The following is a 21,876-nucleotide window of genomic DNA, read 5'->3' on the forward strand; positions in this document are numbered from 1 at the left end:
AAACCTATATTAATTTACACATAAAACAATAATGATAAAGAGAGAGAGAACACAGTCTATGAAAGACATATAGAGATTGAAAATGTAACAAAAGATGTTGTACAAAAAAAAAAAACTGTACAAAAAAATCATCTCCCTAAATTGGTCAAGAACAATCTTTAGTAGCAATGCAAATATATGAGAAACAGAGTCATGCTGCGCACTAGCAAATAACAGTATCATACAAACTATCTTAACCCAATGGTCCCTAAATTAAAATTTTAAAATCTACTGCCCCAAGCAAATGGTTGATGTTGATGGGGTTCTACCCAGAACTGGGTCTGACCAGTAGCCATGAGCGTTCAAGACCCGGTTTAGAAGTTCCTGAGGCACTGGCTCTCCTCTCCTCTGTTGTGGAGATATCTTAGCCGTGTGGACCAGCGTTTTCCATTTGTCCTGCACAACACCAAACGCTAGATTCAGATCTAATCATGTGGATTTGGGTTCACCGGTAGTTAAGTATGGTACGGGTTAAAAAATGCAAACCTTGAGATCAACGTAAGTGCGGTGATCTGCATCTTCGAAAGCACGAAGCTTAACATCTCGCCACCTGCGGATTTCCACCAAACTTCAATCATCTTTCTTCTACTTGAGAATCACAATATAATAATGCTATTATGATCTGTAATTTGGATTTACCTTCCAGTACCGAGTTTCTCAACTGCTTGAACAAGTGCTTCTACTTCAGCAACTGAGAAAGGTCGACGAATTCTGCGTTGTGCAGCCTGCTGCTGCCGCTGCTCACTCCTTTTAGATTTATGACAAGGCGGTCGAGGAGAAAGTTCACTGAGCGCGAGAGGAACCAGAACTTTAGAATCATCTGTCGCAGTTTTCTTGCCAAACGACTCAGCTGGGAACAGTGCTGCGTCATGGTCAGATTTAAACACTTTGTCCATGCTAGAAGTATGGCACATAGGCAGTTCCTCGCAGATATGTCCCAACGGGTTACTGGAAAACAAAACAAGAACTTAAGTCACAAATTATTTGAGTTTTTAAAACAAATGTAGCGGATGTAATTTGTGAATAAAAGTATGAACCTAGTTAACAGTTGAGGCGTGTCTGAGCTTGGTTCAAGGCTGAAATCAAGACAGTTCAAGTGGGTGTTCTCCTGAGAGATCCCAGTCTGATGAAGGGTTTTGCTATCATCTCGGACTTTCTTTCCTTGAACCATCAGACCAACTCGGTGTCCATCACTCAATAAACTGTTCACTGCTTCCATCACCATTCTCTGCAGAAGCAAAAGGACCATCAGAACATAAGAAGCGAGTTAACAGGATCGAAAAGCAGGAGAAAGTGATGAGCTGGGTAATGCCATTACCTTCAAGGAGCCAACAGTAGCAGTTTCTGGAATTTCTACGAAAAGCTCAGGTACCCTGAACGACTTGATCCGCAATCTCACTGAGATAGAAACAAATACAGCAAATACATTCTCTCGTAAGATTCTTCATTCTAATAAACAGGTAAGAGTAAAAAAAAAAGACTTTAAACGAGACTCGTTTGTTACCATGAGAGCCGCTTGACACAAAGGACGCACCTTGACCTTTCATCGAAGAAACTGTTCTGCTGCCTGCAAATAAAAATTGCAGAATCTCACTGCAACAAAAGGAAAAGCTACGAGATCCAGACAGAAGGTTTAAAACTAAAAAGAAAGTCTCTTTACCTCTCTGCATCTTACTGCGCATACGATAATCTTCAGAGATTGAATCAGAAATGTGGTCAAAGTGTCTCTTTCTCTTGATAGGATAGCTCCTCTGATGGTGCAAGTAATAATTTCTCCATGGTTTCGCATCTGCAACACCAAAAGCAATCTTCAAAACAAAACCCAAGATGTGAAAATAGACATGAACCCTTAGGCGGGCTAGTACCTGAATGTCTTGAACCTCCTTTCCAGTGTCTAGAAGCCAATATCTTCCTGATTCTTCTGTCCCCAATACGCGGCACAGACCTAGGTGACTTTTTGGTCACACGAGGGCAAATATACCCAGAAAAGTTTTCGTCATCATCTCTACTAAACAAATTTACATCATCCTGAGCGCCACGGGAAGCACAAGTCCCCATTGAAGGCACTTTGGTTCTACTACTACTACCTAAACTAACTACGACATTAGGTCTCGCGTCCAGAACTACTGCATCGCCATCTATACCCGGTTTTAAATCCTCACCAAAGTTCTCGACTTGACAAGAATCACTACCACCAGAGTTGCTAAAACCCTCTGCCTCATTCTCTACTTTGCCATTTATCACAGAGCTGAATCCGAAAGTGCTCATTGATCCATGATAAGGATTGTCCACGGGCAAAGTTACTGGGTTTAAGGGTTTTTCTTCCATCGAGATTTCCTCCTTTACACTGGTTCGTGTAACGACACGATCATCTTCGATCCCATTAACCGGTTTGTCGATAGACATGAGAGAACCTTCGTTCTCAAACAGCATGTTTTGAGCTACGGTGGCCAATAAATCAATGGCACACATTTGGTCATCTTCACTTATCTTCTTCTCGAAGCTGCGCCTCTTCTGGCCAAAAAAAAAACAAAGTGAAACGCGAGTAATCATATAATGCACTTCTTACAAAACCAAACCAAAAGAGTAAATGGTAATATGAACAATACCCGCGCTGATCTTGGTGCTCTTGCATTGGGAGGTAACTGGTAGCCTTTGTATTCAAATTCTTCTACACACTTGTGCGACACCATTTCTCAGAATGCATAACACGATAATGTGATTGCCACACGAAATAAGCTTTTGTTTCAATGGCTCCTGTAAAGTAACTCGCAAGCTGCAGATTAAAAATTGGAGAAATCATATTAAAAAGAGCCGTGGAAATCAATAAAACGATAATATATTAGCTAACCACGCTCAGGAAGATATAAAGTGAATCTAGATTAAATGAAACTTGTGTGTCATCCCAATTTGAGAAAATGAAAGTACAGAGCAACACGATTTTCTCTCTGGTATTTTTGCATGAAGGAAAAAAAAGTAAGGATTTTGAACGTCCTGGGAAATTAGCTTAAACCACCCTAAAACCCTAATCGATATGAGATCGAAAATCGAGAGTCAAACCGTAGATTCAAACGATTTACGCACAGCAAAACCCTAAACCCTGACAATAATTAAATCAAAAGTTTGACTCATGAACCAAAAACTTCGATCTCAGGATCAAAGGGCCAAGAGATCACAGGTGTGCAAAGAAACCCATTTCTAAATCTCAGATCGGATTTCACAGATCGACAAATACGATTGTCGTCATATAAAAGCCACAAAAAAAAAAAATTCGAAGAAAAACTATGCTAATTACGAAAGAGGAAGAAATCACGTTTCAAAGAAAAAAAAAGGGTTTACCCAGAAATTTTCAGGCCAAATTCCTTTGAAAACGAAAATTCACAAGAGTATTTTTGAACCTTCCAAACAAAAACGACAAAATCGAGAAGATAAATCAATGAAAAGCTCTAAATCATCTCACCTTTATAACCCCCAATCTTCAGTTTCTAGACGATTATCCCCTCAAAAGAAATAAATTACGGTAAATTTCCCGGCGAATAAACCGGTAATTGCGAGATCGGAAAGAAAAAAAACAAACGCAAAAAAGAATGGCTCACACCAAAACCTCTTCTCACAAATTTTCCTTCTTAACACATGCGTTTTCCCGAGAAAGTGACAGAAACTTTTTTTTTTACTTGTTTGAAACGCTACCCACACGATGCGATCTTCTCTCACCACAAGCAAAATCAATCTCTTTTCTCTCTCTCTCTCCGAAACGCCCAAAAACAAAAACCCTTAAGAAAGACGACCACGTTTTTTTGCTTAAACCCTTTTTAGCCTACATTGACCTTTTCCACCGGACGTACCGGTTTTATTCCTCTGTAGTAACCGGCTGTTATCGGTGGACACATTCACCTATAAACCAGGTTCCCCGCCACGCTCGACATGGCTTGTAACCCCTCTAGATCTCACCACGTGGCGAAGATGTATCATCACATGACTCTCGAAATCTAGCCAATCAGAAATATTCATGACAAAACAAAAACTACATCTATGTTTTGTCAACATTAAATAAGATGTAATTAATTAAATGAGATGCATTGAAGAGCAATACTATATTTGAAAAACATATGCAATTATTTACTTGCACATTTCTTTTGCTAATCGCATTCAGTAAAAAATTTACTAAACTTAATTATATTCCAACTCTGTATCCTAAGGAAATTTAAGGTTTCAAACGAATTAATATATTCAAAGGGCTTCGTTAGTATTAGACGAAAAGTTCAACTATAATAATGGAATACATATTATAAAAAATAATATTTAGGTTAGTGGAGATAACCTGTAAGCTGTAACTATACGACATTCGGTTCGGTCACGTGGCAGGTGGATCTACCTCTAGACTACAGAGCTTATATTCATATATTAACATAATTCTTAACAAAAACCGTCGAAATTTAACGCCGTTGGAAGGATAATCAAATTTAGAACAATTTTAGAATTTTTTAACTCCCGATATATCCACGTCGAAGTCACGGCATCGAGAGTTCGGTGTGTGACGGCGTTAAGTTCGGAGATAAGAAACTTTGGGTTGCTAGTCGGGTCCACAAACCTAACTGGTAGTCCCCGTTATATGACAGTGATAATTATCGGCTAGTGCCAAAGCATATAATATTCATAATATTATTTTAACCATCAACCATTTTTTAAAAACGATCAACCAGTTTTTAAAACGCTAATTTACTATCTAGTCAATGTTCTCTTCGAAAAAAAAATTTGAAACATCCTTTTGGTGAACGATTTGCTTCAGTTTTATACTTCAGTTTTTGGAGTATCATATAATATATATTCTTTTGCTGAATTGTGAATTTGTGATGTGTTGTACGATAAAAATCCGAAACCACCAACCCTTTATCCTTAGAAAGGATAAGATGAAATAAATTATATTTTTAATGTTTTTTGAAGTAAATAAAAGTTGAAATAATTAAGTGCTTTATCATGTTCGACGGAAATCCATTGGCCCATCTATTTAAATAACAATTGTTCTCGTGAGGATAAATGCATTTTTTAATTAATTTTGATTGGTTCTGATCTAAACCGGCATAGATCGGAAATCCAATACTAGGAATATTGTTTGGATGTGTGCTATATTATCCGAACTTTCTTGATATTTGTAGTATTTGAATCTATCTAACATTTTGGCCAAATAACGAAAAGGCAATATAAAGCTGGAAACCAAACTCGTGTGGATTACAAAAACGTATCATAAAGTTTGCATGACGTCTTGAAACTAAAGACTTGTTGAAAATACATGGGATTATCATTGTACCTAATATGAACTTGTCATTGCTACTACTTTTTGTATATATATTTTATTCATACATATGAATTTTAATTAACAGTAGATATCCTAAGTTTTGGTGGCTAAAATACAAAAATGATGTGAATTTTTTGTTTGAACAATAAAATGACGTGAATATCACACCAGTAAAAGCTGTTAGATGTAAGTAGGTAGCAACAGTAAAGCAGATCGAAACCGTTTAAAAACTGGATTAAATTTGTCTTAATTTTATTTAAGAATTGTAATTTAGCATGCGTGTGAAAATTGATATATAGTAACATTAGCTTTCACTGAAAAATGTATAAATATTATAATAAATTAAACAAAAATAATGGTTATATGTACTAAGTTATATTATGAAATTTGATTATGCTTACATGAATTTAGACTATGAAAAATTAGGATAAGTACATTTGACGCATGAAAAAAATTGAGATCGAGGGAAGAGTATAAAGGTTAGATGAAACTTTAGGAGACATGGTTGACGTAGAAGAGATGATTCTCAAATCTTCAATTCTTATTTTTTACGTGATTTGACTTATCAAAGATAGTATGCTTCACAAGGCGGCTCGTAATACTACTTTTTTCCTCCAATTAAATACACATGAGTACATGACATGACCATTGTTAATATGAAGACACGGAAAAAACTTTTTTTTTTTTGTTTTTAGATGAACACGGATCATTGTTTAATCGACTTCAATATGATTATATTCTTGTATTTTCGTCTAATACTTCATAGAATCATTGTTCATGTTTCATTTCCATCATTGCTTAAGTTAAATGAGCTCCTCAAGTTTTACATATACTATTTGTCATCTATATAAATATGAATAAGCAAAGCAACCACGGATCAGTATACAACTCTATATGTTGAAAGCTCTTAAAGTCGCACCTAAAGTGAAGGTGCTTAAATATGGCATAAAACACTATACAAACACTAGACTAAAAGCATCTCGACAATTTTTTAGAAATTATATATTAAAGAAAATTATATTTTGTTTCACATGTTTCAAAACTAGACCTCCAAAAATGAGCATCTATCAAACAATTGCATGAATTTTTATATACAACTAAAAACAAAAACCAAAACTGAGGAGATAAGTTTATCATTCCTTCTTGAAATGGAAACTAAAATGGTAAGTAAAGACCACATACATATGATATCTCTTAAAACAAAACAAACATAATTACTTCTGATCGAAATGGAACAAAGATACAATAAGACATAAACACAATCTTATGTTTCATCACTACGTAATCAGACTGAAATAAAATTAAAAACAACATGGAACTCATTTTCAAGAGCATTTTGTATGTCGAGGTCATATAATTTAAGTATGAAACGTTACCTCATTCAGTTGATATGTTACCATATTGCCAAGGATTAAACTCGATCGATTTGAGGTCCGCTTCATTGGAAGCACTGCTCGAGCTCTCTGCTGTGTCTCGGTGTTCCGTGTACTTCCCGTTGAATTGGTATATTTCAAGATCTCCCCATGGCGTAGATGTGATCTCATCCGTTAGATCGAACCATCTTGGAGTGAACTTCTGGCCCTTTGTCTCTCGGGTCCTCTTTTCGGCCCTTTGCCTCTCCTCAAGGCTGCGATAAAAAAGACAGCACGAAGAACCTCATGAGCATAACAGTGTTGCTTCATGTGATCTAACAGGTAATCATTGAGGATGTTTATTTTAGACCGATTCTCAAAAATATATTTCCTAGTTCAAAAAAACTTTCTAACAAACAAGTGAGTAAGAAAGAAAGAAAAGATGAAGAACCTGTGCTTCTCGGCACCAGCTTTAGAAAGGTCACCCTGCTCAAGGGCATATCTATCAGGACGGAGACGTGAGTCTGAAGCCAAGAGCTTAGCAGGAGCTGTGTCGAAACTGTTGATTTTGTGAGCAAAGTGGGTGTACTGAAATTTGTCATTTTTGGGGACATCAGCCACGTGCCACACCTGAAGGCAGCAAAAAAAAAAAAAAAACACAGAAAATGATAAGCAAACACTAAAGAGCAAAACACTGTTGTTCAAATTCCCAGGGTTGCAAATCATTATCACACATAACCTAGCAAAGTCCAGTAAACCTATTTGAAAGGAAAATAAACGACAGACCTCTTTAAGCTCTGTGCCTGGAAGGGGTTCTCCTTCAGTATCACAAGGTTGGTAGCTTATTTTTTCATTCCATTTTCCTGTCATCATGATTTTAGGTTCTTCGTCTGCGCTGTAGACGTATCCATCCACTTCATAGCGACCAGAACTGAGATTAAGAAAGTAAACATTTATCAATAAGCATGTCGGGATCACAGGACAAGACTAAATCCTGGAAGCAGGGAAAATAAACAGAGTATCAAAAACAGTAAAACAAAGAAATGTGTTGTCATTTACCCGAACCAACCACATGGCTGGAAATAAAGTACAACTTTGTCTCCAGTGGTTAAATTCGTCATGACCATTTCCCCGGGTGAGTCAACCCACGTTCGTCCAAATATTAGATTGTGAACCTTAGTGAGAGGCGGCACCAAATCCAGAACCACGCCATCTTTTTTTAAGGTTACACGCGTTCTGCAAGCCAATAAACAAGCTGCATGAGCTTAGATGAAAACAGAAACAGAACAGATACTAGCACAGTAGTATGTTTTTACTAGCACGTCACAATCTTTTGTGTTTCCCACGTAAAATCATAAGACATAAAAAATGGTCTGGTTCCTTCGTTTCACCTCAAACAGAAGTTAGAGAACTATTGAAAGGGAAGAGTACATGCAGCAAGAAGTTTCTTCCTTAATAAAGAGAGCTTTTAACAAAGTTCGAGAGAAGCGGATCATAAATAGGAAGAAAATTACCTTCCAACAGGGTAAACATCAACAGAGTTACCCAAAAGCTTAGTTTTCAACTTTGATGTGACGTCGTAAGTGAAGTGCTCATTCTCGGCGTGACCAGCACTCATTGGGGGATGATGGCTAACCTAAAATAAAACAAAGGAACTAATTATCAGAATGAATCACAATAGACAGCTTATTGTAAACTAGTGTTTTTATCTACGATGCGAATGACAATAAAGTGTATAGCTGCACCTGCTCAGAAAGAAACGAAATCCCACCATGGTTGGCCATCTCATATGTCTCTCCAAGAATAGGATTGAAAGGCTTCCAAGTTCGTTGGTAGGCAAAGTAAACAGATATAGCCCATGATGCTGAACAAATATTCACATTCAACCTCAGAGAAAAAGAACTCTTAAAGTCTAACAAAGTCAATACAAGTTTTCGAGTATTTACTTACAAGCATATACTAAACGCATGTACGGATCCTCGCATTCATCTGCTTGATCCAACAAGTGAGAATACTCCATTAACTGTGAAAAATGTTGCAAGATATGTTATACCGTGCAAACAAATAAACCAACAAACTTTCAAACACACAAGTATAATAAGCTATAACACTAACCTCCGCCATCTTCTGGAGCATAGTCATCGGCTCAAATATAACAACAGGAAGAGTCACCATTGACGTGATATCCGAACCTATATATTTCTGCATCATCTTCCAGTAACTATCTCGTTCCTATTAAGCACAAAAGATAAGTTTCTGCGTGTAAGTAAAAAGTTGTTATCAAGAACAAAAAAAAAACGTAAATTTAAGGAGAAGTATCAATACACCATCGTAGAACCAGGGGATTAGTTACCTCGTCCTTCCACCTTCCTCGCTGAGCTTCCTCTTCTGCATCTTCCTTGCCACCTTCTGGATTTATGACCTCAACTCCTTCATAACTTAGCAAACTGAAATGAAATGTATCGAACAGGAATTAACAAAAAGCTACATGGCTTCTCATGAATTGAGCACCCGATCAAAAGGACCTCCAGTACCATACAGCACTAATCAATTTAAGTGATTGAAAACTAGATCAAGATGATTCTGAGACAACAAAAAAATTGACAAAATATTGACTTGTGAAGAAATAATAATAGAATTATCAATTATCCACCCATGTTTCTAATATAAAACTCAACAAAATGAAACACCTGAAGAATCAAAATAGTTATAGCAGACAATAATCTTTAGCCATCACACACACACACAAAGATTCATATAACACAACATATCATGGGAAACGAGAAACACAGAGTCTCTATCACCCTGTAAACCAATCACAGCGATTCAGGACGCAAAAGCTTAACCTCGAGTGTTTTAAAGACACACACAATTACAAATAGAATTGCTATGTAAACTTATGAAACGAGATTTCTAAATGAAACTGACCCGTTGACGGATCTCGACATGGCGCTGCCGAACATGGAGAAGCCAGAAGTCATGGCGGCGAAGAAGCCCTTGTTCTCGTTCTTCTTTGGACTCCCCATCTTTTTTATTTTTTCTCAGAGCCGATCTCTGTGTGATCTCACCTCTGTAAAACCCTGATTCAGAAATCCAACGCGTTTTGAATTTTCTACAGAATTCGATCAAACGTATTCAATTTTGGAGAAGAAGCCTTGGAAGCTTTACAGGGAGGGAGACTAAAAAAAGAAGGAGAAATGGGCTCGATCTGTAAAATACGTAAATATGAGGGACTTCAACTGTAAATTCTTGGAGTCGTTAATCCCTTGGTTTAAGCCTTTTAAATTATTTAATCAAAGGAGAGAAGGATCATTATTTTAGGTTATCTGAGTCTGAGCTGACAAATCACAATGGATAAAAACATTTTTTACACAAAAACTTATTACAATAGTCATGAATTGTACTAGAATCACAAGGTTTTTTTTTTTTTTTCTTATAGACAAAATAGAAAAAGCAAGTAGACAAGAAACACAAGTACGGAGAAATTTGAATTTTCTATACAAGTGTACATATTAAAACACAATATTTTGGGGCATCAGATCCGAAATGTCTTCAAAGCTTATTCCAACATTAGTAGTTAACTAAAAATTTATGGATTTATAATTTTATATCATATTTTTTTTGTCGACATTGGATAATTTTCATTTAATGAAAAAGATTAATACGGATCACAGTTTCTCTTTTTCGATCCAAATCCAATACATGAACAGCACTCAGAGTTAAATAATCTCACAACTCGGCCACTATTTCTGCAATTGCTGGTACTGAATTTTAAGAGACCAAATTCAAATACTCGGATCATCCTCTCGACGAAGGGGGTTTTCTTCTTCCAAGGCTTCAGATTCTCGATATCCAAAGAATCGAGGATGAAAGAATCGAAATCGGCAAAGTTGAATCAGCAGCAACATCAATATAATCATCAGAACAGCGTTCACTTGTCTCCATCGAAACTGGCGAATTTGTTCGATCCCGATGCTTCTTGGGACAAGGTACTACTCACTTGTTGTCTTTTCTCCGTCGTTTTCAGCAATATCGAAGCTCCTTTGACTTTTTTCTTTTCCCTTTGCTTATGGGGATTGGAGATTTGTTGTTCCTCGAAACTGTGTGTAGTAATTGATTTGTACTCGATCTTACTGAATCAAATCCAATTTGCTCCGTTCAAGTTGTTCCCTGGAGTTGAAAAATTTGTGAATTTGCATGAGCTACTACAGGATAGGTTAGATTTCTAGAAACAGATTTTGTAATTTGTTGATGATGCAGGATCAATTGGGAGACGTGTTGCATTGGATCCGACAAGTGGTGGGATTGATCTGTGGATTGTTATGGGGCTCAATTCCACTTGTTGGAGGCATTTGGATCATCCTGTAAGCTGAAAACTTATAGCTACAATTTGTTTATTTGCTTTGTTTCCTATGTTATAATGATTTGATGGTAACGCAAACGCAAAAGAAACAGTCTTCTTCTCAAAATCCTGTTCCAGCTTTGGCTCTTGGTATTTCTAGTTTTATCTTCTTGATAAAGTAATAATGTCTTTGATTCATTTTCACCCGGCTAGAACACAATTCTGATTAGAGCAAATGAGAGAAGAAGACATATTGGGATCTTCTTTTTGACAACATTGCTTTAAAAATCTCGAGGATTAGCAAAACATAATGATGAAGATTTTTTGCAGGTTTTTGGCGATATCGTCAGGGATAGTTTATGGTTACTATGCAATGATTCTCAAGGTTGATGAAGAAGACTTCGGAGGCCACGCAGCTTTACTCCAAGAGGGTCTCTTCGCGTCAGTTACTCTCTTTTTGGTAAGTTTGTTTTCCATCTCAACTATTTAAACTCTTTCCTCCTTAACAACAGTAATTAAAATCTATTTCATATCTTGTCTTCAGCTCGCATGGATTCTTGTCTATAGTTTGGCACACTTCTGAGAAAAAGCTGAGAAACATTCTTTTTTACTCAGCAGCTAATGCCAGTTTTGCAATACCTGGGAGTCCCGGAACGAATCTCTGTTTTTCTTCTTTTCCTTTTTGTAAACTGTGGGAAGAAAAAGGCTACAAGAGACAAAACGTTACATAGTAAAACTTTTATGAATATTTTGAATGATACAAACACCTTTCTAGTTTCTAATATCCTTCTTTCTTTTAAATAAAAAGATACACAATTGAGTAGAAACCAAAAAATTCTATTTGTCTTTGTCAGAATTATGTATACTTGGAACGCCGGTTCCTCCTTGGCCGTGAAACAAGGTATATCCTGCCGTAAACCCATTTTCTACCCAATGGTGACACAGATTTCTGTAGCAGAAAGACAAAACCAAACAACATTCATTGTTGTTAGAAAGCTACAGAGGACTATCTACTGCAGTGATTTATTCAGAATTGAACCATAACAATCGGCGTTCTAAATGTAAACGCAGCATGGCGAAGATGAGCAATATAAGGGTACCTCCACTTTGGTACGGAACTCCAGGGTGCACTCACAGACATGACAGTCGGCTTTGTGAGCTGATCGGTTTGATTGATCGGATCTCACGAATGCAAAAACCTACACAAGTTCATCAAACTCAAATGTGACGAGAACTGAAAAACAAAACAATGTTCCAGCAAAAGAGTGAACAAACAAAAGATTTGACCTCTTCCCCGCAATTTGGGCAGTCTCCTTTTAGAGCCGTTAAGTCATTTCTCCATAGGCCTTCAAGTACTCTCACTGCAAACAGCATTCTTTATCTCAGTACAAGTAAATGATAGCAACTGCAAAGTTTATAGGTAGAAATAGTGTTTGCATTCGGGTATACTTGCAGAAGATGCAATCGGATATCCAAAAGCAGGTCCTAGCACGGTGAGGAGGATGCCGTTAAACTTTGACAAAAGAGGCACAGAAGATGACAATTGGCCTGTATAGACAAGCCCTGAGTCAAACGGATCTCCTCCATAGACTAAGCCGAGGCCATACATCGCGGGCAAAACGCATGCTGAGCTACCAAACAAGAGAATCAAGATCCATATGGTAGCTAACAGGAGAACTTGAGATGCATCATCCTGTCCTAAAAGGATTTTAACTCAATATCAACCCTTGACAAAAGCATTGTTCACCAGCAAAAACAATGATCATAATACTAATCTACAAAAACAGATGTCAAGTGATATGCCTTTTTCCGACTATAACAAGTGGTAAGTGGTAGAGGGACACAAATGAAAAACAAACAGATAGTGATATAAACTTGTTGATTAGAGCAAGATGAATGTGAAATCTTATATCTATGTAGCCACTACCTACCACAAGATGACCATCTCAAATTCTGAAAAGCTATGATGAAACGAATCCAAAATCTCAAGGAGTTACAAAAAGAAGTGAATTTGACTCCCAAATTGTACCTCTGCATCAGCATAAGTTGACTGTCGCAGGAGGCTGCACCGAGGGTACTTGACAACCGATTTCGAACCATACCACCGAAGCTTTAGCTGAAAGAGATAGAAATGACACAATCACAGAGAGCAGAGTTCCAGAATCAAAACCAATCTCTTGCTAGAAACTCCATCTACCTAAAGTAAATCATTAGAAGCATATACTAAGTGTTATCTTTACCTCAACTCTGTCAAACATGTCATCAACTATCAAAGGCTTGCCGTTGTAATACGCATCCCTCGCCTATACATTTTAAATCAAAATTTCGACATAGCAGACTTCAATACCCAGAAATTTTAAGCCACCGAGATCAAAATCGAAATACAAAGATATTAAATTAGGCGTTACTTGGCGGTAGAGAGCTTCTAAGGTTTCTTTCCGGGCGGAATCAATCGGACCGACGAAGATGCAAGAAGGACCTTCCTCACGTAAGGTCCGTGCCGTGAAACCACCTCCGTGGCCTCGGGTTCTGGACCTTCTGGTGGAGATCCGAACAGAGAAAGGAACTCCGGCTCGATTGATCAACCTGGAGAGCTCAGCAATCGAACAAGAGCCTAAGAGGCGAGGCCTAATCGACGTACAAGTGCCCGCCATGAACCAAAAAAGAAGAAGAAGAAGAAGAAGAAGAAGAAGAAGAAGAAGTAGTAATCGTCTTCTGATTTCTTCTCTCTCTCACTCGCCGGAACAAGAGAAGAAGGCGTGTGGTGGAGGCGGTTGGGTCCGAGAAATGGTGACCACACGATACGATTCGGCGCGTGCACGCAACATGCGTTTTAAGATTATTAAACATATATGCGGCCTGTAAGTATTATACGATGGATAAAATATCTGATTGGACGAAAATGCTCTAAACAAGACGTAATTCGGATTTGGCGGGTTATGTTAATATCTTAATGAAAATGAAAAAATAAATTTGACTCTGCCGGGAGTCGAACCGGGTCTATTGCTTGGAAGGCAATTATCCTAACCGTTGGACTACAGACGCTTTTTGCTCTCCCATTATCAATCTATTTTTTAGATTATTATTACTGGTCAAAATTCCATTTTCGAAAAAACCTCTCTCACTCAGTTACCAAGTGTTTCTTGTGCTCTAAGTTATACAAAAAAAAACAACAGATACGTTTTCTGGAGAAAAACCATAGTCCAAAGAAGAAACTTAAACTTAAACGGCAAAAACATTCACAGTTATTGCAAATTAAATTAAACCAATTTCTAAAAGGTAAAAACTCTTAATAGTTCTCTCGCCATTGTATCTTCTTTTGTTCCTTTCGAAGTAGAGACATCAACGCCTCTTTCGTTTGTTCTTCTTAGGCACAAGCTCATTCCTTATCTTCAACATCACATCCGTCACTTCCTCCATTGTTGCCTTTCGGTTTTGCTCATAGTTCCAAAGCTCTAAAATCACATAGCTACCACTTGCATTGTGATTCTCTATCTCTAGCTTTGCTCTCACCACTTCATTGTAAACTTCCTCACCATATTCATTCTTCAGCTTTAGCAGCTTCTCGTCCTTTTTATCCACCACTCTCTGCAATTTTGCATTTGAAATAAAGCTTGAGATATACTATACAAAGGAAAGATCCCATATTTGAGATTTCAAAGTAGGGAAGTCCAAACCTTTGGGGTTCCATCAGATTCATCGACTTTAAATGGATACCAATTCACATCTCCAATTTCTCTTTCCCACAATGAACACAACTCCATAGCTTTCATCTCTGCTTTTGCTTGTGAGCCTTTATGTTTCCTCTTCACTGCTGGCAAAAATGGCTCGGGGTTTAGTTGCCCCATTCTCTTCACTCTTATCTTCTCTCCTCTCACCAATTCTTCGTTCCCATTCCAGAACTTCTCATCAAAGTAATATCCCAAGTTCAAAGATGATAGACTATTCCTTAACTCAAAGAAATATAGTTTGGAACAGGCAGATTTAGATATTTTTTCTTTGTACCTGAATCATCTCTTTACGAGAGTCTTGATACTCGTCGTTGGTCACACGTTCTTTTTGTGTCAGAGCCATCATTTTATCTTGTAGATCCATTTCTCTAGCCTCGAGCTCCATCTGAGTCTTGGCCATCTTCTCTATAAACTCTGCATCTCCATCACTACCCACCATATGCTTCATAACATTGGTGTTACCTTTCAGCTTCTCTATCTCTAACTCCAGCTCTTCCAACTCCTTCTCTTGCGTTTCATTTAGTTTCGCTTCCATTTCCATTATCTTTTCATGAAGCTTCTCCTTCTCTTTCTGCAAAAGTTGTCAAGTTTCAAAGACTCAAAAGTTGAAAGAAAGCTTCAATTTTGTCTTTGTTCATGAATATACATACAGTCCAACTAAAGAACTACTTGCCTGGTGCTTTTCTGCAAGCTTCATAGCTTCCTTATTCGCTTCATTCTGCTCCCACATAGCCTTTTGATTCTACAAAACCAACAAGGTAACGGATTTTATTGTCTTATGATCGTTTTTGTTCTAATTAATTTATCAAAAGAGTGTAATCACCATTTCTCTTTCACGTCTGGATTTTTCTATCTCAGCTTCATTTCTGTCTATCTGTCTTGCACGCTCCTCCAGCTTCTCCTTCTTTTTTTCCAGGTCAGACATAGATTTTTCATGTCCTCGCAGAATCTGCTGATACAGCTCTTGCACGTTCATCTGCATCTTCTCAACCTCTTCTCATCAAGAAGACACAACCAAAGAAGTATGTCAACAAAAAAAACAAACAGATTCTGTTTTAAAACTGATTCAAGTGTAAGTTTAAAACAAGTGTCCTTTACCTTCTTTGTAAGTTTTGTTTAACTGAAAGTTATGCAATTCCAAACTCTCTAAAACACGAGAATTCTCATCGACTTTGTGTTCGAGTTGTTGTTTGCTTATCTTCTTCATCTCAATCGTTTGAGACATGTTTTCAACAAGCTGACTCATTTTCCTCTCCTCTTCTTCTTGGATCTGTGCAACACTTTTCAAATCTCTCTTCTTCTTAACCTCCTTGCCAACGATTCCACTTCGATTGTAATCCTCTTCTCTTGCAACCCATCCGTAAAGCTTATCATCCCTCAAGTGAACACCTTTCCAAAGAAAGAGAATTCAGTGACAAGAAAACAAAATGACCTTAAAATCGGCATACTTGAATAACTCAGAAACAGCTTTTACCATTCTCCCAATCTCTCTTCCCATGACGGTCTGATTTGTAACTCCTTTCGAATTTCATGGCGTTTTCGAATCCTTTGAAATCTTTGGTGAATTCCACCAAAGCAAAGCCAGAATGTCCCTTGAAATTCCAAATGGGTTGGACTCTTGTTGGATTAAACCCTTTCTGGATTAGCTCATCACGTAAAGCTGCACCGCTTTTGCCAACTCTCCGACCAGATTTCTCAACCTCCGTTGGTACGTTAGCTACAAGACCAACCCATGGCCACACAAACTTTTCTTCAGAAGAGGCGTTTCTCTTCATCTCTGAAGTCCCCGCAGGCGAATCTTTGACTGGAAATTTCTGATTCTGTTCCGTCTCCATCTTAGAGCTTCACATAAAAGAGATTCGCAAATGAGTTTTCATTTCCACACACCATAACCAAACGCAGAAAATAAGATTAAACAGCAATATCTACTTTTTTTTCTTATTTCATATATTGCATGTCCAACACTAATAAGAATGACAAAATCATTTTTTTATTAAGACCACAGATTTTATTCTATATGAGGAAATTTCTTTGCTTATTCAGAGACAAACCTTATCAGGAAAAAGGTTGCAGAAACAGATGAGTCATGGATCTAACTAGTCAAAAATCAAGTATTTAGAACAACCAAAACGAAATGAGAAAAAGAAAAAAAAAATCATTTTGGGTTTAATCAGGACAAAAAATCTGGAGAAATGTATGATTCGCAGTCTTCACAAAAGGAAATCACTTTCTGTGAAGAAAACTCTAGAGAACTTCTATTCTCTCTTTTCTTCAGAGAATCCAGGAAAAAATCCTTTTGTTAGGGTTTAAAAAAAACTTGCAGAATGGAGAAGAGTTCATGGCTTTTATTAGTGAAAAAAATGCTTCTTCATAACATCCAGATACTAGAAATCGAAAAGAAAAAACAAAAAAAAAGGGGGGTTTGTTACCTACACCTGAAAGAATCGAAAAAAAAAGTTCAAGTCTTTGCAAGCAAAATGAGCCAAACTCGACCACACATTTTACCCAAAAAAACAAAGAGAGTAGAAGCCATACTCAATAAAAAGCAGAGACCTTTTGTTTCCCAATGTTCTTCTGGTGGGTGTAGTCACAAGAATAGCGTGTTAATTTTTCTCTTCCCCAACTCTTTAGTTTTCTTCCTCCCCCAAAATTGCTTTTTGACGACACAGAGCGTCGTAGATGATAGACAGAGCAACCTCAGTGGCAAAGCTGTAAATTTAGACAAACAGAGTGGGGAAAAGATAATAAAAAACAAACAAATCGTAAAAACATTTCCTTTTCCTTTTTCAAAAACTTGGGGCACAAGACAAAAATGGAAGCCTCGGGCTTACAGAGAAGACTAGAAGACCAATAAGAATTTCTAAATGGGGAAATCATTGCCTCATTGTCATTGGTCCTTGTACTTTTTTTTATTATTTTTTCGACAAACCTTGTTATTGTTAAGCTTACAAAAAATTAGGAGAAAAATTCAATGCGTCTGCCGGGAGTCGAACCCGGGTCTATTGCTTGGAAGGCAATTATCCTAACCGTTGGACTACAGACGCTTCATGTCTGTGAGTCACGTTTTGTTTTATCAATTATTTTGTTGATAGTCTTGCTTTTCTTGGCGATGAAATTTTTGGGCATTCATTGCTGGACAAAGAGTCGGAGAACACTGACGCTGGTGAGTGGTATATCCTATCTTCTCTGTGAAAAAAACGCAAGAAATTTTGAAGTAGGAAAAGCAAGCAAAAACATTCTCGTAAATCATAAGAGCAACTGCTGGATCTCAACACCTATTTCGTGTGTTATTCAACAATAAGCTTCATCATCAAGTCGTTTGCTTCCTCCATCTTCGCCTTTTTCTTTACCTCATTGTTCCATAGCTCTCCAACAACATAACCATCATTTATCTCTAGTCTTGCTCTTTACTATTTCCATGTAAAACTTCTTCACAGCAGTCTTTCTTCTCCTTAAACAATCTCTTATAATTTTGTCCACAATTTTCTGCATAAATGTCTAAGAACTGGAATCTTTTGTCCGAGCCTTGTCAAGCACTAGTTCTTGAAAAAGGGCAGTGATTCTAAACACAAAGTAAAAGACTTTGGAACAGAGAAAAAATTCCATCTCCAAGTATCCGAAAAAGAAGAGCTTTGTCGCTACACACAATCTTCGTTTTTTTTTAATCAGTAATGGGTCAAACGCAAACATATCCCATTATCACATTCCTCCAAAAAATAAAAGCTACAGTACAACTAACTTAAATCAGGTGAAGACTAAGCAAACATCGCCAAGATAATAACAGTAGATGCAACAACCCAAAAGTCGCCACCTCGTCCTCACAACAACAGTTTACTTGGGTTCTGGGTCGTGATAGCGGTAAAGGCAGTGCACCAATCTCGACTCACTGAATCTTGAACCTTGTCGTCCCCAAGAAAAGGTATCCAAGCTTCTTCTCCTGCGTTTGCCATAGACCAGCTTACCTTCTCTGGTGGATTCTCAAAATCAAATTTCAATGGCGGTGGTCTAGCTTTCCTGCTGGATCTATTGCTTACTTGGCCTTCAATATGCTGCAAAAATACAAGATTCCATTATGTATCAAGAGTTTGAGAAACGATGGTGAAAGGTTTAAACTTTAAAGCATGTTAACTCACGTCTGAATGGGAATCTGTGTTCTCAGCTTTCTTGCTGCTGCCTCCTCTTTTAGAGGTTCCATGTTCCAAGTAGTAGAGTACCTCGGTCCTGGACCGAAACTTACGGCCTGTAATTGGTTCGTAATAGTACTGCAATTAAACCGGACAAGACAATGTTAATTCGATCCAATAGATGAATCAAACTAATGGTAATCACCATACATCTAAAATCATTTCATTCTAAGCAATTTGTAATCTTTCTACTACAACAACACACTTCACAACTACGTAATTGCAAAAAGATTGTTGCTTTATCTAACAACAATGCATTGCAGCAGCGAGGAATCAAAATTCATAGCCAAAGACAACAAAAAGCAGCCAAAGAATCAAAGCCCCATTTCTTGTATGCTTCAGAGAGAAAGCAGTAATAGAGATGAGATTTTATACCTTATCCACCGAACCAGCTGTAGCACCGGAGGTTCGAACCTTATCTTCAACTCTCCAACCAGGAGGCAACCAATTGCTGTCTCCAGGCGCCGCACGCTTCCGCGACTTCGATTCCGCTTGATGAGCCGATCTATCCGGCGATGGATTCGTACCGTTCGACATACCGATTCGTACGCTCTCCCCCGAACCAGTAGCTCCGATTCCTCCCTGAACAGCTCGCCGCTTCGCACTACTGTCTAGGGTTACGTCACCGGCGGTGGTAGTCGAGGAGAGGAATGAACCGGAAGCGAGAAGGGGATCGGGTGGAAAATCGCCGGCGACAGATCCGGGTTGATTTCCGTTAGCCGACGGTGTGGAAGATGACATACGAATTAGGGGTTTTATCGTCACCAATGAGGAGATTTGCAGATTTTATCGGCATCGATCTCGAGCAAGTATCTTGCTTCAAAATTACTATTTCTGTTTCTGGATTTCTTATTCGGTTTAATGTAAACCGAAAATCGAATATAAAATTAGAATTTAGTTAACCATCAATTCCGCCAAACTATACCGAACGGTACTCATTTGACATCCACTTTTCGTCTCTTGTTCTTACCACACAAGCTAACTAACATAAACACTTGTATTAATTGTGCTACACCAACATTTAAAATTATGTCACAATTATCTACACCAACATTATGGAACATGTTTTGTCTTGGATACAATGTTTTTGTGTTTAATTGTTTTTTCACGCCAAAACGTTGCCGAATGACATGCCCTCGATGAGATTCCACTTTAACCCGAAGACACGTAGCTGAGCAGCTCATGCTTGCATCAAAATCGATCGTTCAGTAAAGTTGTCATATACATCAGTTAACCATAATATATAACTTTACACAATACAATTTAGTATCAAACTCGAATTTAACTATACGTATTCTCATTCCTAATGTAAACCAATCCATTTTAAAGAACACAAAGTATTGTCCAATAACTACCGGTTTATTGAATGAAAATAAATTTGATAAAATTAGCTACATATCCAAAATCAATTATATTAGCATTCTACAGTTCCTTCAGTTTTTTATTCCATCATAGTTGTGTTACATACAATATCAAACCCAAGAATTATGCAGAAAAAAAAAAATTTATCAAGAATCAAGCGCAAATTCATATAACCTTATTCAATCTTGACCTCCATTTTAACACTATAGAATCCTTTATCTGAGATCAAAATACTTATATAAATTTTAATATGTTTCTGAAAGTTCAATATATTTATATTGTTTCTTTTGTATCTCTTTGGTTGAAGTAAATATAACCAAATATGTATGAAAAACTCTATATTAAGCATTTAAAATCAACTAAGAAATTTCACATATAATTAGCAAATTAGAAAGAAAAGATATGAGTTCGCTGTAATATAAATAGCTAGTTTCATTGTATTGAGGAAAACAAAATCTGCACAATAGATGCACGTTGTTAGAATGTTATTCTTGAATTCACCCTAGATCCAGTTCTGATATAGCATAGGATTCTGACGTGAATGTTCTATTTTGTTACTGTTTCAGAAGAAGAAATTTGTTTTTGTTTTGAATTAGGTTGATGATGTGCATCTTACTAACTCCGAATCAGAAGACCTAGAATATGAAGACTTTGCTTTGCCAGATTGTCTTGGCAGTCTCCAATTTGCACATTAGGACTTCAAATGTTGATATGTAAATAACATTGTCTTTTTCTATTATATTTTGCATTTTTTGACTTGCGCGGGCCAAAAAGTTTCATTGAAACCTAAAATAAAATTTATGTCATAAATCAAAAAATAATTAGATCAAGAATTTGATACATACAAAATTAAAATAAACCTAATCTATGAAAGTAATCATTGTCTAATATTAAAATTTTTAAAATTAATACTAATAAGTGTATGAAATCAATAAACACAAACTAAAATAAGATTAATATGAATTATTCATCTTTTTCTTTTTTTATCTTTTAATTTTTTTTCTCTATCATTTTCTTCTTTCTTTCTTTTTTTTTTTGTTTTTTTGTTTTTTTTTCTTCTTTATTTTCTATGTCTTTTTTTTAATTTTTATTCTACTGGTTTTTTTTTCACGTCTTCTTCTTCTTCTCCACATCTTTTCCATTCTCCTCTCATACATCTTTTGATTTTCTTCTCTTCCAGGTTTTATTTCCTTTCTTCTTCTTCTTCTTCAATGTATTATTATTCTCTTTCTTCTTCTTTTTTTTCTTTTCTTTTTTCATTGCCATCGTCTTCTTTGTTATCACCGACTTCCTATTCTTCTGGTGTTTTTCGGCTTTTACATCATCTTCATATTTTTCTACTTTCTCCAATTTCTCATCTTTTAAGGTTTTCATCCAATTTTTTCTCTTCCCTATCTTCTTCTTCTTCTACTTTGTCTTCTATTTTATTTTATTTTTCTTCTTCAACAAATTCTTATTCTTCTTCTTCCAATTATTCTTACTCTCTCCAAATTCTTCATAATATTTTAAAGATCTTTGTCTTATCTGTTTTTTTACTCCTCTCATGGTTTATAATTTCCCTTTTTTAATT

At 36.8% G+C, this 21,876-nt stretch overlaps 6 protein-coding genes and 1 non-coding gene across 9 annotated transcripts; 1 reads left to right on the forward strand and 6 right to left on the reverse strand.

Annotated features, from left to right (window-relative positions):
* Nucleotides 1–59: 59 nt before the first annotated feature.
* LOC18017115 (telomere repeat-binding protein 1) lies at nt 60–3,809 on the reverse strand. 2 transcript variants are annotated; one of them, XM_006400899.2, is made up of 10 exons: nt 3,500–3,809; nt 2,649–2,815; nt 1,905–2,553; nt 1,700–1,828; nt 1,544–1,606; nt 1,358–1,437; nt 1,077–1,267; nt 679–987; nt 526–589; nt 60–435 (listed from the first exon to the last, which is right to left on the reverse strand). In XM_006400899.2, the coding sequence occupies exons 2-10, from the start codon at nt 2,730–2,732 to the stop codon at nt 268–270; spliced, it is 1,737 nt and encodes a 578-aa protein (XP_006400962.1). In that variant the 5' UTR covers nt 2,733–2,815; nt 3,500–3,809; the 3' UTR covers nt 60–267. The 2 variants fall into 2 exon arrangements, with proteins under 2 accessions (XP_006400962.1, XP_006400961.1); XM_006400898.2 differs by having other exon boundaries at nt 106–435; nt 1,905–2,550.
* A 2,687-nt stretch (nt 3,810–6,496) lies between these two features.
* Nucleotides 6,497–9,856, reverse strand: LOC18017116 (oxysterol-binding protein-related protein 3C). The gene is made up of 10 exons (XM_006400900.2): nt 9,616–9,856; nt 9,041–9,134; nt 8,803–8,919; nt 8,638–8,710; nt 8,433–8,551; nt 8,202–8,323; nt 7,747–7,923; nt 7,474–7,618; nt 7,139–7,317; nt 6,497–6,962 (listed from the first exon to the last, which is right to left on the reverse strand). Exons 1-10 carry the CDS (start codon nt 9,711–9,713, stop codon nt 6,713–6,715), a joined length of 1,374 nt encoding a protein of 457 aa, XP_006400963.1. The 5' UTR covers nt 9,714–9,856; the 3' UTR covers nt 6,497–6,712.
* A 438-nt stretch (nt 9,857–10,294) lies between these two features.
* LOC18017117 (uncharacterized protein C20orf24 homolog) lies at nt 10,295–11,821 on the forward strand. Its single transcript, XM_006400901.2, has 4 exons — nt 10,295–10,676; nt 10,948–11,051; nt 11,360–11,489; nt 11,574–11,821. Exons 1-4 carry the CDS (start codon nt 10,554–10,556, stop codon nt 11,610–11,612), a joined length of 396 nt encoding a protein of 131 aa, XP_006400964.1. The 5' UTR covers nt 10,295–10,553; the 3' UTR covers nt 11,613–11,821.
* On the reverse strand, nt 11,573–13,836 carry LOC18017118 (PGR5-like protein 1A, chloroplastic). The gene is made up of 7 exons (XM_024156658.1): nt 13,438–13,836; nt 13,270–13,332; nt 13,059–13,145; nt 12,479–12,722; nt 12,317–12,390; nt 12,130–12,228; nt 11,573–11,978 (listed from the first exon to the last, which is right to left on the reverse strand). The coding sequence occupies exons 1-7, from the start codon at nt 13,681–13,683 to the stop codon at nt 11,886–11,888; spliced, it is 906 nt and encodes a 301-aa protein (XP_024012426.1). The 5' UTR covers nt 13,684–13,836; the 3' UTR covers nt 11,573–11,885.
* A 426-nt stretch (nt 13,837–14,262) lies between these two features.
* LOC18017119 (protein INVOLVED IN DE NOVO 2) lies at nt 14,263–17,400 on the reverse strand. Of its 2 annotated transcripts, none has more exons than XM_024156625.1 (8): nt 17,296–17,400; nt 16,235–16,602; nt 15,859–16,149; nt 15,584–15,753; nt 15,434–15,502; nt 15,035–15,331; nt 14,707–14,931; nt 14,263–14,617 (listed from the first exon to the last, which is right to left on the reverse strand). In XM_024156625.1, exons 2-8 carry the CDS (start codon nt 16,593–16,595, stop codon nt 14,372–14,374), a joined length of 1,659 nt encoding a protein of 552 aa, XP_024012393.1. In that variant the 5' UTR covers nt 16,596–16,602; nt 17,296–17,400; the 3' UTR covers nt 14,263–14,371. The 2 variants fall into 2 exon arrangements, with proteins under 2 accessions (XP_024012393.1, XP_024012394.1); XM_024156626.1 differs by having other exon boundaries at nt 17,314–17,373.
* A 332-nt stretch (nt 17,401–17,732) lies between these two features.
* Nucleotides 17,733–17,804, reverse strand: TRNAG-UCC. The gene has a single exon. It is a non-coding gene; the product is annotated as a tRNA-Gly (tRNA).
* A 534-nt stretch (nt 17,805–18,338) lies between these two features.
* Nucleotides 18,339–19,759, reverse strand: LOC18017120 (methyl-CpG-binding domain-containing protein 6). The gene is made up of 3 exons (XM_006400904.2): nt 19,320–19,759; nt 18,894–19,022; nt 18,339–18,809 (listed from the first exon to the last, which is right to left on the reverse strand). Exons 1-3 carry the CDS (start codon nt 19,683–19,685, stop codon nt 18,579–18,581), a joined length of 726 nt encoding a protein of 241 aa, XP_006400967.1. The 5' UTR covers nt 19,686–19,759; the 3' UTR covers nt 18,339–18,578.
* Nucleotides 19,760–21,876: the final 2,117 nt, after the last annotated feature.

Source organism: Eutrema salsugineum, unplaced genomic scaffold (assembly GCF_000478725.1).
Source record: "Eutrema salsugineum unplaced genomic scaffold, Eutsalg1_0 scaffold_2, whole genome shotgun sequence".
Taxonomy (NCBI): domain Eukaryota; kingdom Viridiplantae; phylum Streptophyta; class Magnoliopsida; order Brassicales; family Brassicaceae; genus Eutrema; species Eutrema salsugineum.